Source organism: Pipistrellus hanaki, assembly GCF_964339955.1.
Source record: "Pipistrellus hanaki genome assembly, chromosome: 8".
Taxonomy (NCBI): Eukaryota; Metazoa; Chordata; class Mammalia; order Chiroptera; family Vespertilionidae; genus Pipistrellus; species Pipistrellus hanaki.
Genome location: NC_140510.1, coordinates 71,267,821 through 71,285,960, shown reverse-complemented (window position 1 = coordinate 71,285,960; position 18,140 = coordinate 71,267,821). Strand labels below are relative to the sequence as shown.

Sequence of the window (18,140 nt, the reverse complement as noted above, 5' to 3'; positions counted from 1 at the left end):
GTCACTTAAATCCACCTAAAAATAATTTTTGTAGCTAGCTGATTAGAAGAAACAGAATGGAGAAAAGCTGGACTTGAGATTTCTAGTTGCTGTCAGGATGACTGGAGCCTGCCTAAAGATACTAACAGGAGAAAAAAGTGGGAGGAATGAAGGCTTGGATTGTTTAACCCTGTGAACAATCTTGGATTAGGGAATACTTGTTAAACTTTTGCTATAATTATGTACAAGCCAGGCTGACACCGCAAGGTGCTTTATAGAGTTCTGAGTTGGCTTCTCTGGAAAAATTACCTTTTCCCTCTTTGTTAGGATGGCAGATGTAGCTGCAAACTTCATGTCCTCATTCAACCAGGCAAAAGCCAAGGATGTTTCCACAGAAAACGGTTACCAGTTTCATCTCAGTAGCATTCCCTCCCCACCCCGATTCCACTCACCAGGTGCCACTTCATGCAGTTAAGAAAGGGTGTTGCTTCCCCCTTACGATACAGAAAGCATAGCTGCCTGATTTTAGGTCCAGTCATGGCCTCTGGAGCAAACACGGACACCAGTAATGGAGCCAGAGGCTTGGGTTTATATCCTGTCTACACTTCCTGTAACCTGGGTTCTGGACATAATTTGAACCTCATGGGTCAAAAGGGATGGCTAGATCAAGGCAATATTTACGTATTCTAGGGTTCCCTCACCAAAACACCAGCTACATGCCAGAATTCCCGCCTAAGCACTAAGATTCTAAACCTAAGAATTTACCCATGGTGTTTGGACGAGTATGGTAAAGTACAAATTCTATTTCCACCAAAAGGAGTACTGTACAGAGAAAAAAGATACCTGGGTCTTGGCCATTTTTAAAAAACTTTGTTATCAAAGACTAATTACATATAAACCGCTGAGGCTCTGGGAGATAACTCTCCTGTAAGTGGGAAGATAATGCTTCACCTGTGAGAGGGCACAACCATAAGTGGGATAGGAGTCCTTCACCGCTGTAAACATCAGGTACTCCAAACTAACGTATTCAATAAAGTGATGCAAAGATGCATTTATGCAGGGAACTAAGTATCGAGGCCCCTAATTGACCTGAGGAAATAGTTAATAGCACTATAACCGGGAAGAGAATGCAAGAGGGCTATTGGGCATGGAGTGAAAGGAGGGAAGGCGATCAACATCGATTAAAAGTCTGAATTTTGTCCAGATTTGTTTCTGTGAAAGTTTTAAAGATATAAATGCTATAACTAAACTTTACTATGTCTATGTAAATACACATTGAGACAGGAAGATTTCAATAACCGGAATAACTACAAAAAATAAACAAATTAACTTTATTAAGTTACCACTTCAGTCCTGACATTGATTTGTATACAAAAATATCAGTTTGAAATACATTATTGAAAGTGAGTATACACAATAAATAGAAAATAGGGATGCGTGGTGCTGGAGACAGCAGCCAACTTCTCTTCATGTTGCCCACTGTTGTAGACACAATTTGATACACAATCAGCATTGTTGAAAGAGCCAAGTACCTGGGAGAGGGTTGCAAACTATAAAAAAATGTAGCTTAAAGCTCTGGACCACTCACCAAAAAAAGCCAGGAGTTTATCAGGGGAGCTAACCTCACTATAGCATTGAATTATCTCCTACTACCATGAGAACAATTTTAAAAAGGTAACAAGGAACCTTCATTAACAGTATTGTTAAGTCAATGTTTTTACTGTATCTGATTACACAAATATCCTAACCCATGACACGGGCCCTATGACAGTTATAAATAGTCTGAATTTAATAACTTAAACATGATATGGTCATTGTAATACTACATGAGTATCTCAACTAGCCTCTTTCGGATAAAGTGATAACTAAAAAGTTTAAATTTAGTTTCAATTTCTCTCAGAAGAGTGACGTCAGTATTCTAGCAATAGTGATGACATCTCATTGATGGTAAATATGCAAACGTACACATTACTTTGAATCATACGTGATTGAATTCTATGTATATGTGCTTCCATATTCCAAGTGCAAATTTTCGATGGTGCAGGTGTATAATCAAAGCTGGGCTAACAAATGCTTTCTGACTTCTGAAAGCAAATGATAAAAGCACGCTCTAAAAGTGAATACACTGAAGTCACAAGTAGGTGACCAGTCCAGTCCTTTCCTCTCTTTACGTGTGATGAACTTCGTGAAACATTAGCTCCCGAGGTATATTTGTTTCTGGACCATACAGCTTACATGCTCTTCTTTCAAAGGCCGCTACCATCTGCTTCACGACTTCATCGAAAAACAATGTGGCAAGCTGAGAATGTAGAAGTGAGCGGAATTCAAAAGAAACCTGTAGGAAAATGTTCACAATTAACTCAGGAAGATCTTTTTCTCACGAAATCTCCACTTAAGGCACTGTGTTCACACTGGGAAATGGGCTTTGCCCCAGGGTGGAAGGCAGAGCTGGATGAGATTTTGAACACCTCTCAGAAGAGGGAGTCATATTTACTGCAAAAAGCATAACTGTGGGCAAAACCAATGACTCAAGGCATAGCCAGCTTTTATTTATTATTTATTAAAAAATGGAGAAAGTCTCTGCTGAATACCATGTTCATTTCTCTGGCTTCCTATTAAGGGGTCCCTTTTAGATCTACCTACCTCCCAGTAAGAAATAAAGAGAAGCAATCTTCCTCACTGGGAAGTAGCAAGGAGGTAAGACCGATCCACAAAGCAGATGGGGTAGGTGGCTCAATGTCAAAGTAGACAATGAACTTATGTCCTCTCAAGATAGAACTCAGGTAAGCTTTGAGAAGTAGTATTTTAAGGAGCAAATATCTACTAAGTTTTAAAACTTTTAATTTTTCATCTTGAAATAATTAAGATTTACAAAAACGTTGTAAAAACAGTACAAAGATTTCTCATAAACCCATCAACCAGATTCCCGTTTTAATGTATTCTATAACCACAGTGCAATTATTAAAACCAGGACATTAACCGAGGGAGTTAATATTATTAGATAATAATGCTATTATTTAATTCAAATGTCCCCAACTGCCCCACTAATGTCCACTAATATTTTAATGAAAGCAATTCAAGAGCTGAGAACAGCATGTAGAAATTTATGACCATTAATACTGACCATTTCTTAAAATGTAATGCCTGAATTGCAAATATAAACAGCAAGTATATTCTATTGAAAAAGCCACAGTGCTATAGCTAAAGTGATATGAACAAAAAAAATACCTCAGTCCCTAGATTCTAAAAACATTTTTACCTTTTGCATTTTATTTCTGCATCATAAGATACAGATCAGTGTGTAAATTTAACTTGGTGTTAATAAGAAACTGGTAGTAAAGTCAGCATATGTCTTATAACCTATGGACTTGTAAAAATTAGAAAGTAGAGAAGGAATTGTTATTCAAGGTCTCAAGAAACACAATAGAAAAAGAAAGATTCATTAATATTCTTATAAAATTAGTAGAGAGAAAAATTCAATACTAAAAAATTTGAGATAAAAAAAAGCGGTTTTCAGTAATTGCTATAAGATTATTAATAATGGCATATTAATGGGCTCTAATGAGTGAATTATTCTTTTTTTTTTTTTTACCAACTTCACCTGATATTTGGAGCAAATGAAGGGCTTTGTGATATGAGAGACTTACTGAAAAATCCAAGGTACAAGTCCTTGGGTAGCCAGGCAGACCTGGGCTGAAACGCCAAACAGTCTCCAAGTGATTGAAAAGCTTCCCATCAGTGCAGGATGCCTAGAACAAAATGAAAAAATACAGCTGCAATAAAATGCCACTTGGATTGTCCAGAATCTATAATGGAGGATGACTTCTTTGAAAGGCAAATATTTTTATGGTCAGACCACCGGTGATGAAAACTTCTCACTTGTAGCTTGGTACTAGGAAACGACCTTCTTGCCAATATAAGCATTTTCTTTTCCCCTGGGACCATCAAGGTTGCCAGCTGTTCTCTCTTCCATCATCTCACCCACTGAGCTAATTCAGAGTTCTTCCCTCCAGCAGCAAAACGGAGTGATTTTCTGGAAGTTTATTTCCAGCTCTGCCACTTAAAAGTTATCCTGAACAAGTTAATTCCTTAATCTGCAAAATGAGTATAATATCTATCTTATACCATCACTCTACGATGGCTAAAATGTTTTAAAAAATATATTTTATTGATTTTTTACAGAGAGGAAGGGAGAGAGAGTTAGAAACAATGATCAGCTGCCTCCTGGACACCCCCCACTGGGGATGTGCCCACAACAAGGCACATGCCCTTGACCGGAATCGAACCCGGGACCCTTCAGTCTGCAGGCTGATGCTCTATCCACCGAGCCAAACCAGTTTTGGCTGGCTATAACATTTTAAGGTATCTGGCACAGATCCCTATGAAAATTTTATCTTCTTTCATACCCAAAGATTATTCTGTTTATCAATCACATCCTTCACTCATTATTTATTTCTAGACGCCTCTATGGCACCAGTTTTTGGAAGCCTGGCCCTGACTCTTGTGCCTGACCTCTGACGTCTCCAGTGCATACATTTACTTTCTATATGTGTGCACACTGAAATGCAACACTGAGTGAGATTCTGTGCAGAGCCTCCTAGCCCCACTCTACAGCACTAAAGATGCTGAGACCCACTGAAGAGTTTGCCTTCTGCTGTGTGAAAAATGGAGGCCAGACCACAGTCATTAGTCCATTGTTAGAGTGGGTTATGAGCTTGGATGAAGTTATTTACTATCCTAAGATGCTCTGTGGGCCTTATTATACTAGTAGACAACTGACCTCAAGAATACATATCACTTTCCCCGGCAGCAGACCATTAAAAAAAACAAAACCTCTTGCCGAAACCGGTTTGGCTCAGTGGATAGAGCGTTGGCCTGTGGACTGAAAGGTCCCAGATTCGATTCTGGTCAAGCTCATGTACCTTGGTTGCGGGCACATCCCCAGGAGGGGGTGTGCAAGAGGCAGCTGATCGATGTTTCTCTCTCATCGATGTTTCTAGCTCTGTCTTTCTCTCTTCCTCTCTGTAAAAAATCAATAAAATATATTTAAAAACAAAACAAAAAACAACAACACAACAACCCTCCTCAATTAAGCTTTAAATGTTCATCTCTTCTGGCATTTATTGGAGCCAATAAATGATAAAGCTCCTCTACCCCTTTTCTCTTTGATAACTTATTCCCTCAAGCGTTTATAATGTCCCTCCCCGATGCTATACACTACAGATTAGCAAAATAAGGACTTGCATAGGTAAAACTTATTTTCCACAAAGTAAACAATCACTTTTTCTTCCCTAGCTATAGCCTTCCCAAGCACAGAATTTCTGCCCATTCTGGATCTCTCCACAGATAGTTCAAACTGGGAGCCAAAGAGTTAAAAATTGATTTGCAGTTTATGCCTCGGTTCCTTTTCATTGAATTCCCTTTGAATCAATTATCAGATGGTAATATGGTAGAATCATTACAAAGATCAACTAAATCCATAATAACAGTACGGTATTTATAAAGAAATGCTCTATTTACATGTTTATCAAAAAAAATAATTTAATTATTAAAATGGAAACAAGTGCCAAAACCGGTTTGGCTCAGCAGTAGAGCGTTGGTCTGCGGACTGAAAGGTCCCAGTTCGATTCCGGTCAAGGGCATGTACGTTGGTTGCAGGCACATCCCCAGTAGGGGGTGTGCAAGAGGCAGCTGATGGATGTTTCTCTCATTGATGTTTCTAGCTCTGTCTCTCTCCCTTCCTCTCTGTAAAAAATCAATTAAAAAAAGAAAAGAAAAAAGATCTTCATGTTAAAATGGAAACAAGTGAATGTCTTAATATTCATTTAGACATTGTAAAATAGTCATTAAAATACTACTTTTAAAAAATAATACTTTTTATTGATTTCAGAAATACTACTTTAATAGCTGAATTTAGTCTAGCTGGTGCGGCTCAGTGGTTGAGCATCAAACCATGAACCAGGAGGTCATTGTTAGGATTCCGGTCAGGGCACGTGCCCAGGTTTCAGGATTGATCCCCAGGAGGGGTGTGCAAGAGGCAACTGATCAATTATTCTCTCTCATCATTGATGTTTCTATCTCTCTCTCCCTCTCTCTTCCTCTCTGAAATCAATAAAAACATTAAAAAATTTTTTTTAAAGTTCAGCTTTTTATATATAGTTCAATAATAACCAGCTAATTTTTAAGCACATCAAAAGTCTGTAATAAGATCTTTATTTCAGCTAGCCAATTTTAAGATAATACATTCTACCTTTCTTACAACCATATAAGAAGCTTACAGGGGATGTAACAATTTAGGAGAACCAGCTGCTGAGAAAACTCAGTACAATACAGCACCTTCCCCTGACTACTTGGGCACAAAATGTGGCAGTGGTGAACTCATGTGGATCATCTAGCCCCAGGACAGATGTTTCCCGCAACATGTTGAAAGGGACATCACTACCAAAGACCTCATTCCTAACAGCAGAGAGGCTGAACACAGCAGGCGTTCTGATGATGACCTTCAGCTGGTGGTTCTGATGGAATAGACCCCGGCCATAGAAACTAGGCCACATAAAATGTTTATGTTCTGATCTAGGCAGTAAGAGTCACTGACCTGTTGCCTCTTATTAAATCTGCTGAGAACTCTCAGGGCTTCAGGCCATTACAGACTCATGTAGACAAACACATTATAAATGGCACATAAAGTCACAGGCACATTTAGGAAAGCTAATAATTCACAGAAAATGTCACAGGGCTTCTGCTCCTTCCTTGGTTATAATGATTTTTATTGCACATTATAAATAAATGTGTATTAAGTATTATAATCCAGTACCTGAGCCCATGGGTAACTGAAAACTGAGCATATATAGTTGTGTTATTCTCAAGTATATCACAATTAGCACATTAAGTGAGGCATCTTATTTTAATGGAAAAAGTTTTGGAATATGACACATACAGTGAATTTGTGTAAGGTTCTTAATTTCTCTAAGCCTCATAAAACTGAGCTAGCAATGATCATCTAATACCGTGGTTGGCAAACTGTGGCTCGCGAGTCACATGCGGCTCTTTGACCCCTTGAGTGTGGCACTTCCACAAAATACCACGGCCTGGGCGAGTCTATTTTGAAGAAGTGGCGTTCTAAGAAGTTTATAAAATTGGCTCTCAAAAGAAATTTCAATCATTGTACTGTTGATATTTGTTAATGAGTTTGCTGACTACTGATCTAATACATTTATTATGACTTTTTCTAACAGTATTCTCCCTCCTCCACAGTGTTAAAATTTCCTGACATTATTATTAGCATCTCTAGATCTGCAATAACCCAAGAACTAAGTAGTGAGATCTTCGTAAACAAGGAGCCCTCATAACTCCCATCATTTTAGTGTTGTTCCTGAGGATTGAGAGGAAAAAGAGGACGTCCCATTCCCTCAAGTAGCTCACTCTTGTCAAGCAGAAATCCAGATGAAGAACTAATTACATTAGAGTTAAGAGATAAGTAAAGCATGTAAAAAGCCCAGAGAAACCAGAGGGGCAGCTGATTTCTATATGAAAGGAAAGGGAGGAAGCAACATCAGACAGCTAGAATTTGACGAATCAACAGGCAAGGAGTCAAGTTCATTACAGTTAGAGTTAACAGCATGCAAAGGCACGGGCTGTGGAGTAAGTTCTGTATGGTACATTCATGGAACCTGAAGATGTATGGTACTGCCTGACATTAATTGTAATGCTATGTGTGTGAGGGAGGATGGTGGAGAAGATGGACCAATGATCAGTAAAACGATTGGCTTTATCCTGTATGTGTTAAGAAGCCAGGGAAGAGAAGAAAGCCAGAGGGAGAAAATGAGATTTTATTCAGAGTTCTTTTAGACACCTAAAATATTTTAAGATTTAAGTTATAAGAGTTTAAATGGTAGGAGATTGAAGTCAGGGAATAAAGATTATAGAGATATTCAATGATATCAGAAAGACTGAGTTATAGAATTTTATAAAAACTTTTAACTTTGGCTAAGTTATCTAACTCTTCTGAGCTTTATTTTGCTCAACTATACAAAGAATAATAATATTTGAATCTCAGGGATGTGGTGAAGATTAAATGAGTAATAAGACCTAGCGCATGGAAAGATAAGACATCCCCTGAAAATAAGACCTAGCGCAACTTTGGGAGAAAAAATTAATATAAAACACTGTCTTGCCGGGACTGGTTTGGCTCAATGGATAGAGGGTTGGCTTGGGGACTGAGAGGTCACAGGTTCGATTCCGGTCAAGGGCATGTACCTTGGTTGTGGGCACATCTCCAGTAGGGGGTGTGCAAGAGGCAGCTGATCGATGACTCTCTCATCGATGTTTCTAACTCTCTATCTCTCTCCCTTCCCCTCTGTACAAAATCAATAAGATATATTAAAAAAAACACACAAAAAAACACACTGTCTTATTTTCGGGGAAACGGTATTATAAATTAGGCAATTTAGTATGTAAAAACTCTAAAAACATTCATAATTATGGCAAAATCCCAGAATGGAACAGTCTCCAATTTTGAGAGTGAGACTAGGGTGAACTTTAATGTCTTAGCTTCACTGAACAAGCATATGCTTTCTACTCTGAGTTACAATTCATTCAATGCCGACAAAGAAATGACAAAGGTGCTTAGTTCTGGCCGATTACCAAAAAATTGTATCACCACCAAATCCTGTGGGCACAAAACATAACTCAGCTGTAAAAGTCCATGTCACTGCACTCTAGGAATTAAAAAAAAAAATGGGTATTACCCTGTGGATCCTGCCCTTTTTGTGTGCTGCAGTCGGTACCTTTCCTATACATATGTGTTCCCTCTGCTGACAAGGGTGAGATGGTTAATGTAACACATGTAACAGCACATGTAACAGCAGCTGGCATTTCAGTACCTGGTACATGGCAGGACCACAGCAATATTTATGCCTTCTACATTTATCTTTTCTATCTCTCTTCATCCTTTCACAGCTTTCCCTTCCTTCACTTAAAAAAAAAAAAAAGTGCAAAGATTAACTTAAAACATTTCTCACTGTGTGGCCCAGTCTTTCCTGTGAATAGTCTTCAACAGAAAGAAGAAAAAAAAAGCTGCTCATTTTCATATTTTAGTGGTTATTTTCCTCCTCTTCTTTTAGTTTAGGAAAATCTTTTAAATCAATTACACTTGAATCCATTTTATATAATTAATATGTTGGGAATATTTAAAAGAAATAAAACAATTACCTTTACTAAATGTGGTTTCACCATGGTTACTACAGATGTATAGCGCTCCAATACAGGTGGAAACCCAATTTCTAATTGTGTTTTGCAGTATCCGGATCTCCTTGATATTATATTGGATTTTTGGCACCATGGAACAAAATGCTTGTAATCTTCCATTCCTGCTACAACATCATACATTTCCTGCATAGAGTATCTTTAAAGAAAAAAAAAAAAAAAAAAGAACTGTTAACTGCCTTTAATTATATAAATATAATTAAGGTATACATATACTTTAAATTGAATATAAATAAAACTTATTGCATATGAGACAATAAATCACTTAGGACACGTTGAACCATACATAACTCTGAAATGAGTGACCTCAGAGGAACACAAAATGAAAGGGAACTAAATATACACATATAGCAGAGGTCATAATTTGGCACACCACAGACTGGATCTGGCTTGCAGATGTACTTTTTATTATTTTAATTAATGGCCAGCACTTAAAAACTGATTTTGTGAGAAAAAAAACTTAATGTTTACCAGTTGTTAGACATTAATAAATGCTTAATATGATAGTAATAAATGATTAATAAATTCTGGCACACCCACATTATAGAACTCTGTCTCAGTTATTTAAAAGATCAAATATAGCTGGGACCGGTTTGGCTCAATGGATAGAGCGTCGGCTTGGGGACTGAAGGGACCCGGGTTCGATTCCGGTCGGGGGCATGTGCCTTAGTTGCGGGCACATCCCCAGAGGGGGGTGTGCAGGAGGCAGCTGATCGATGACTCTCTCTCATCGATGTTTCTAACTATCTCTCTCCCTTCCTCTCTGTACAAAATCAATAAAATATATTTAAAAAAAATAAATAAATAAATAAATAAAAAATAAAAGATCAAATATATACTTTAGACTTGCAAGCATGTCAAATTCACAACCCACAACGAATATTTTTGCAGCCCAGCCAATATAACATTTTGTAAGAATTTTTAAATAAAATTTTTGTAACTTAATTTTTATAATTTCCTGATATACATAATTATTAATAACTACGATGTTTGATAATGACTAATTACTATAATCGTGTTGCATTTATTTCCCTTACGAACAGGCAAACCATTTCTCTCCACTAATACTAGCAGCAAATATTCTAGCAGCCGACTGCCACGTCATTAGTCTTATAATGACTTGTTTGATGTGCGCAACAGGAAATATTTCACTTTCAGAGAACAAGAAAAATAGGTTTATGCATTATGCTTATTAATTTGTGTAGTTATTCAGTGTCTAGTAAGTTAATGTTTAAAGAAAAAATATTAATTAATTTTTATTAAAATGTTCTATTATTTTATGTTAATGATGACTCATTTATTTCAGCCCTTTGTATTCAGCACGTCTCTATCGAAATAGACCTACGTTTTTTTTGAAAATTGAAGCTTTTGTTTTTTTGCAGCCCACAAAAACTTAAACCTTGTTTATTTGGCCCGTGTTAGCCTTTGAGTTTGGCATGCTTGCTCTAGTCCACAGCAAAAAGATTTATCATAAATTGTTAAATGAAATAAAGCACGTTTCATGCCCAGCCAGCATGGCTCAGTGGCTGAGTGTTGACCTATGAACCAAGAGGTCACAGTTTGAATCCCGGTCAAGGCACATGCCTGGTTATGGGCTCAATCCCAAGTAGGAGACATGCAGGAGGCAGCCAATCAGTGAGTCTTTCTCATCACTGATCTTTTTCTCTCTCTTTCCCTCTCTTTTCCTCTCTGAAATCATAAAAATATATTTTTAAAAAATGCAAATAAAAAGACTCAGATTCAGAGATCAGACTGACGTTTTCCAGAGGGCTGGGCACTTGGGAGCTGGGTAAAAAAGGTGAAGGGATTAAGAACTACAAATTGGTAGTCACAAAATACAGGATAGGGGATATTGTTAATAATATTGCAATAACTATGTATGTTACCAGGTGAGCACTTGAAATATTTGGGGTATCCCACTGTGAAGTATATAACTGTCAAACCACTATGCTCTACACCTAAAACTAATACAAAATACTGAATGTAAACTGTAGTTGAAAAATAAAACAAAAAAGAGAAAGAATGTTGACTAAAAAATTACAAAAGTCACAAGTTGAATGGAGCCTGGGTTTCTGAATCACTACTACTTAGGAGGATTGCTGCTCATGGACTGGGACTACCCACTTGAACTTTACATGAGAAAGAAATAAACACTGGGTTTTATCCATAACCCTGCTAGCATTACCTTAACTATTAGTGACTAGCCAATAATAAAGATAATTTAGCAACAAAAGTTATGAGTCAGCAGAATGCCCTTTACTACAGAAAAATCAGAACAAAAAAAGCAACTAAATAAATAAATAAAATGTACTTTTACAAGAATTCATGTACTGCCTAATGGCCTGTAATGGAATGAGGACCTTCTTGTAAACATTCCCATAAGATGCCGAACCGGTGTGGCTCAGTGGATAGAGCGTTGTTGGCCTGTGACCTGGAAGGTCCCGGGTTTGATTCTGGTCAAGGGTAGGTACCTTGGTTGCAGGCACATCCCCAGTAGGAGGTGTGCAGAAGGCAGCTGATTGGTGTGTCTCTCTCATCAATGTTTCTAACTCTCTATCCCTCTCTCTTCCTCTCTGTAAAAAATCAATAAAATATATATTTAAAAAAAAAATTTCCCATTAGATGGATGCTGTATTTCTGGTTTAGCAGAACTGCAGACTCTCTATCCTATTCTACATATACCCCTAGATCAGGGCCCCAATGCTTGTTTTTATAAATAAAGTTCTATTAGAACAAAGCCATGTCCTTTTATTTACTATATATTTTCTATAGCTACTTTGGGGCTACATTGAGAGTTGAATAGTTGCAACAGAGACAGTATGGCCCACAAATTCCTACCATATTTACTATCTGGCCCTTTACAGAAAAGGTTCTAGATGGTAGGGGCCTCTCAGAATGTCTGTATGTATTTATCTCTGCATGTGTGTACGTGAGGGAGCTAGTTAAACATATTTGGGGTCTAGATATTAGTAATGGTGCCACTGTAGAAAAGAATAATGTACAATAATAATGCAGGTCATAACAGCTTAATTATTTTCTTTACATGTCAAGGTTGAAATATATCCTATAAAATTACCATATAATTATATCCACTTAAAATATATTTATAAAAAGCAATAGCTATAGAAAGGCCACTATAAGGACAGCACTTAGCCTACAAGCAGAGAACCCAGAAAAGAGGCACAATACTCGATAGAAAAGAACGTGCTCTTTAGTAGAACTATTAATGTATACAAACCCTATAATTCTCCTCTCTGAATACTCTTTTCTCTTGTTTATTAACGGTGCAGTAATTTTGAAGAAAGTTCTTGCATATATTTCCTTGGGCAAAACTGAGGTATGTAGTAGAAGATTTCTGCTCATCAGTATACCACAGGAAGCTAAGTATCTAAAAAGACAAACAGTATGTGATTTAGATTACATTAAAAATTAAGAGGAAACAAAATGATAGAGATTGTAGAATGACTGTCACACTTTAGAAGGCTCTGCCACTTTACAACATTCCTGAAGTGAAACAAGCTTCTTAAGCACCATAACTAAATAACAGCTTACAGTTAGGCTTAGAAGCTCCTGGCACAAAGGGAATCTGCCCAAACCCCAAAACGCTGGCTTTTAGCGGTGGCCACATTACAACAAAATCTTGCCATACACTTGCTACAATATTCATTGTATATTTTCCAACTCATCTTACCAAGGTTGTCTTCCCAGCTGGAACCATAGAGGCTCCTTAATGCTTTTTTTTTTTTTTTAAGAGAGGGGAGAGAGAGAAATATCGATGTGATCAGTTGCCTCCAACTGGAGATTGAACCTACAACCTAGATGTGTGCCTTGACCAGGAATCAAATCTGCACCTTTTGCTGTATAGGATGAGGCTCCAACCAACTGAGTTACACCGGCCAGGACAGGGTTCCTTAACTTTTTATCTTCTCTATTAGATTTGAAATTAGGTCTCACTCTCGGATTGGAGACCGGGTCACCCTATCTGAATGGCTGTTCATCATCCTGGCACAAAAGGATGGAACATTTCAAGAAATTAAATATTGGGCCGAAACTGGTTTGGCTCAGTGGTAAAGCGTCGGTCTGCGGACTGAAAGGTCCCGGGTTCGATTCCGGTCAAGGGCATGTACCTTGGTTGCGGGCACAACCCCAGTAGGGGGTGTGCAGGAGGCAACTGGTTGATGTTTCTCTCTCATCGACTTTTCTAGCTCTCTTATATCTCTCCCTTCCTCTCTGTAAAAAATCAATAAAATATTTTTTTAAAAAAGAAAAGAAATTAAATATTGGGGGAAACATGATAAAACAAGATTGCTTTGTGAATTCCAAGTTTTCTAAGACATCACAAGTAGTAGTTGATTTTATAATAAATGGTAAGGACATATTTCAAAGATATCCATGATATTCTTTTTTAGTAAGAGATTTTAGATAGATTCCTCTCCTAGAGAAGGTTAAGGTTGTTATGCAAATCTTATTTTAAAGGTGAAGATAATATTAAAAGAAGTGATTTTAATTTTTTAGTAAACCTATAGTTTACTTTAACATGGGATTATACCAATAAAAGTGAATGGCACATATTCCGATAAATAAAGTAGAGCAGTGGAAATAAAATAATTAGACTAGTATGGCTCAAGGGACAGAGTGTCCCCCTGCATACTAAAGAGTCCAAGGTTTGATTCTGGTCAAGGGCACACACCTTGGTTGCAGGCCCAATCCCTGGCCCTGGTCAGGGCGCATGCAAGAGACAGCCAATTGATGTGTTTCTTTAACACTCATGTTTCTCTCTTTCTCCTCCTGCACATCCCACCCCCCCTTTCTCTCTCTCTGTCTCTCTCTCCCCATCCCTTCAATTCTCTAAAAAAAAAATAATAATTAGGAAGTTAATTTAGCTCCATCTTTTAAAAAGAAGCCACAAAAATAATTTAGAATATGTTAGCCACACTGACTACAAATCCAAATTTGGTGTACAAAATGCCTAATTATCTGTTTCCCTTCTAAGACATTCTTAGATGTCTTTAATTGCTGTAACAGTTTTACCTAGTTTCCCTACTTTTTGTTAGATACCTTGTTATCTATTATAAAAACCAATTATGGCCGAAACCGGTTTGGCTCAATGGATAGAGCGTCGGCTTGGGGACTGAAAGGTCCCGGGTTCGATTCCGGTTAAGGGCATGTACCTTGGTTGCGGGCATATCCCCAGTAGGGGGTGTGCAAGAGGCAGCTGATCAATGACTCTCTCATCGATGTTTCTAACTCTCTTATCTCTCTCCCTTCCTCTCTGTACAAAATCAATAAAATATATTAAAAAAAAACAACAAAACCAATTATGTAAAGATATTGTGCACAATTATACTAATTTTCTGATAAATCAATATCAGAAAAAAAAAGCTTCTATGAGATAAACTTTTATTAAAAAAAAAAAAAAAAGAGAGAGATCATTGCTCTGAAAAGGTGAACTGAAGTGAAGGTCTGGTTAATAGGATTCTTACCTCTAACTATATATCGTTTGGAGTTTGGTAGTAAGTTCATGTAATATCATCCCTTCAGTCCCTCAAAGAAACCCCTACACAATCCAATTATAATCATTAACAAAACCCCTGTGTTTAAAGCAAGCTTATAGGAGTTTACCTGCTCAGTTTTCAGACTATGGTAACAATGCCCTGGACAGCACATCTATTTTCATACACTATCAAGAATAACGTGTCTTCAACTGCAATATGAGGAGACATACAATCATATATATGCTTACACCATGAAATAAAAACTGGACCAGATGAAGGACAGCTTTTTTGGTCATTCATCTTCCAATATTACATCTCAAATGTTAGAGTATGTATAATACTCTACAATAATATAATTATTAAATATATATTTATTGTAATTACATATAACTGTTAGCGGAGAAAAATGTACCTCGTCTTCTCCCATTGCCAGTGGGAGTGAGGTTCTTGGGGTGCCGCTGGAAGAATTTCCGGAGGCCCCACGGGAGGCTGGGATACGTTAGAAAGCTTTATCTCCTTGGAATTATGCTGCTGGGTTTGTTTCTAAAGGCCCATGTCCCTTAGGCCAGCTGTAGAAGTGCAGGGGGGGATTCAGTAAAGCTAGAAGCAAAGCCAGTGTCCCGAGTTTCCTCTCCAGGTTGGAGCTGGGTCCGGTTCAGCATCAGGCCAGCTGCAGTCCATGAGTCCATTGTGCGGGGGCAAATGCAGGGAAGCAGACGCATAAGCCAGGGTCACGTGAGTCCCAAGAGGGCCAAGAACATGAGAGAGCAAGCTTCTTTGTTTAGGGGATTACATTTCCCAAAGTTCTGCATGTTGGAAGTGGCTATGCCCATTCTGGCCAAAGCCCTCTGTTCCCAGGTAAGACAGAAACGCAACAGCTTCCCGGCCACCCCAACCTCACCGGGCAGGTCTATCTTCCCTTTAAACTGACCCCTTCCCCCAATGTTCTGCAGGGAACATGCCTATAATGTCTGGCCTTCCCTTTGCTCCTTTACTATTATTAATAACTAGGTAAGTACAATAGTGTCATAACTATATGTCATCTACTAATATAACAATCTATGTTGATGATTCATAGGCCAGAATCCATGTTAATGCTTCTGACTAGCAAAGAACTCATAAACTCCCTCCATCTTCATTATCATCAACAGTAGATATTTATCTTGAAATGTAAGCCTTATGACACTAAAGCAATTGTACTTGTCTTCCTAAAAGCGACTGTTTTTGCTTATTTGCAATCCAAACGTTTTGTAAGAGTAATACAAGCAGATCTAAAGCACCATAGGTGTGTGTTTTGTTTGGAACTGCTTTCTCAGGTTATTTTCTGAAGCAGGTGGGTAAACGTTGTTCAGAGGATTTTTATTTCCATTTCAACCACTATTTGTCTGAAAAGGATGCGTTGGCCTTTAAAAAATTCTTCACAGAACCTAAACGCCCTGGAGCTCAACTAGGCGCGTGATTTCTCCCTCCGTTCCGTATTGTTTACAACCGATTTCAATGTTGGAGCATCATTAATGACATTGTCGTAAGTGAGAAGAAACTAAGGGATGGAGGAAGCAAGGAATGTTTCACGTTTCACGTCCTTCTCCACCACCTTCCCCCATCTCTATCCCCACCCTACCTCCACCCCCCCCCATCCCCCCAAAAAAGGAACCAACCGGGAAAATCGAAGACAGACTCTGAGTTCAAGGTTACAGGACTTGCAAGTTACAGTGCAGAGGAAAAAAAAAAAAAAAAATTCAAGTCCCTTACGTCGGCTGCATTTCGTTTTGCAAGAACCAAAGGGCGGGGGCAAAGACCTCGACCAGAACCCGGGAAAGCAGCACGCCCGGTCCTCCGGCCCGCGGGGCGGGAGGCGCAGGAGGAGGGGTTCGCTCCCGGCGCAGAGCCCGGCGCCGGGAAGGAGAGCGGAAAAGCCCCAGGCACGCGAGGCCGCCGGCTTATCAGCTGCTCCCGGGCGGCTGCGCCCGATGATTCACCGCCTCTCGCGAGGCCAGGGAGCCACAGAAGCGGCGGGATAGGCTGGCGAGCGTCGGGCCCCCGCGGAGAAACGCGGCGCCCAAATCTCGCCAATGGAGAACCCCAGAACCCTTTCCGTCCGGGTCCGGGTCCCGGTCCCGGTCAACTCATAGACCCCCGTCCCCCCACCCCCACGGGTCCGGGCGGAAAACTTCCCGGGTCGCGGCGCCGCTGTTGTTTATTACCTGACGTTCCGCGTAGGCCCCTGCGCCGAAACCGGGGGTCCTGCTGCCGCCGGCGACTTTGGACCACATCCTGAGGCCGAGACCACCTTCCTCAGGATACTCTGACCGGTTCGAGCTGCCATGATCGTCTCACTGAAGCCGGTACCCACCTCCTGGACCAAACTCGCGGCGCCGCCCATCTCCGCCGAAGCCAGGTCCCGCCCGGTTCCGGCGCCTCGCGGCCAATGGGAGGCCGTCCTGAGCCTCCGGACCCGCCCCTTCTTCCTCTCCGGTTGCGTAAAGCTGACGCATGTTCCCACCGCCTCAGGGCCGAGAGTCAGCGTTCACGTCATCCCGCCGGGCCAATCAGAGGGAGCGCCGGGCTGTGGACACACCCACCCCCTGGCCGGCATCCCCGCAGTCGCCGGGCTTCCCGCTCGCGGACTGTTTACTCCGCCTCCGCCCCAGATCCGCCGGCCTCCGCGCTTCTGCAGGCTGGGCTTCGCTGTGGGTCGCGAGGCCGGACACGTGAGCGCCGCCGGGGCGTGGGGGGAAGCCGGATGTCCCCAGTGTTAATTGTGTAACTGTCCAAAGCGGTGCGTGCCGAGCGGGCCCCGCCGTGGCTCCCGGTGCCAGGCCCGGCGGGCAGGCTGGCTGTTAATGATTGTTTGTCCTCTGTCCAGTACCTGCTGTGCCGGCTCCAGCGGGCAGCGGGAGGGCAACCTAAAGCCACGTCCTTAGGGAAGGGACGTTGGTTCTTTGTACCTTCCTCCTGCGTGGCCAACAGCTTATTTAGCTGATGATCCTGGGTGGTTGGGGTTTACCTGGTTGTGTACAAACCCAACAGCCATTGCTCCCATTCACCATTTCGGGAATCAGTTACCAAGCCCTGACATTTCCCCCTCCCTTTGTGCCCAGGTTCTTATTTAACCTTCCTACACCATAGTTTCCTGTAAACTGAGGATAGCAACACTACTTCCTGCTTAATGCGGATTTTTTTTTCAATAGATGGAGTTACACATATGTTGATATATATGTGATTTTGTTGTATTGACAACAAGCTTCAAAACTTCATGTCAAATTTGCTGAAGGTGTTAACATCATAGATATTCTTATGCTTAAAAATGTCGAATTTCGTGCCAAAAAAAGTCATTTTCGGGAAGTTTTAATTCATTATTTTGAAGAAATGTGCTGCTGAAAGTTATTGTATGCTTCGGGA

The 18,140-nt window shown here is 40.0% G+C and overlaps 1 protein-coding gene across 2 annotated transcripts; it reads right to left on the bottom strand.

Annotated features, from left to right (window-relative positions):
• Positions 1-1,296: 1,296 nt before the first annotated feature.
• On the bottom strand, positions 1,297-17,190 carry COQ10B (coenzyme Q10B). 2 transcript variants are annotated; one of them, XM_084893150.1, is made up of 5 exons: positions 16,943-17,190; positions 12,482-12,631; positions 9,190-9,382; positions 3,627-3,728; positions 1,297-2,314 (listed from the first exon to the last, which is right to left on the bottom strand). In XM_084893150.1, exons 1-5 carry the CDS (start codon positions 17,119-17,121, stop codon positions 2,147-2,149), a joined length of 792 nt encoding a protein of 263 aa, XP_084749276.1. In that variant the 5' UTR covers positions 17,122-17,190; the 3' UTR covers positions 1,297-2,146. The 2 variants fall into 2 exon arrangements, with proteins under 2 accessions (XP_084749276.1, XP_084749277.1); XM_084893151.1 differs by lacking the exon at positions 16,943-17,190 and adding an exon at positions 15,151-16,273.
• Positions 17,191-18,140: the final 950 nt, after the last annotated feature.

Bases quoted from the DNA above. Each gene is read 5' to 3' on its own strand.
- COQ10B (XM_084893150.1), bottom strand. From the start codon at position 17,121: ATGGGCGGCGCCGCGAGTTTGGTCCAGGAGGTGGGTACCGGCTTCAGT. The intron at 12,632-16,942 runs GTAATAAACAAC...TTGTCTTTTTAG, and splicing joins GGGCCTACGCGGAACGTCAG to ATACTTAGCTTCCTGTGGTA. The intron at 2,315-3,626 runs GTAAGTCTCTCA...ATTTTCCTACAG, and splicing joins CTTGTACCTTGGATTTTTCA to GTTTCTTTTGAATTCCGCTC.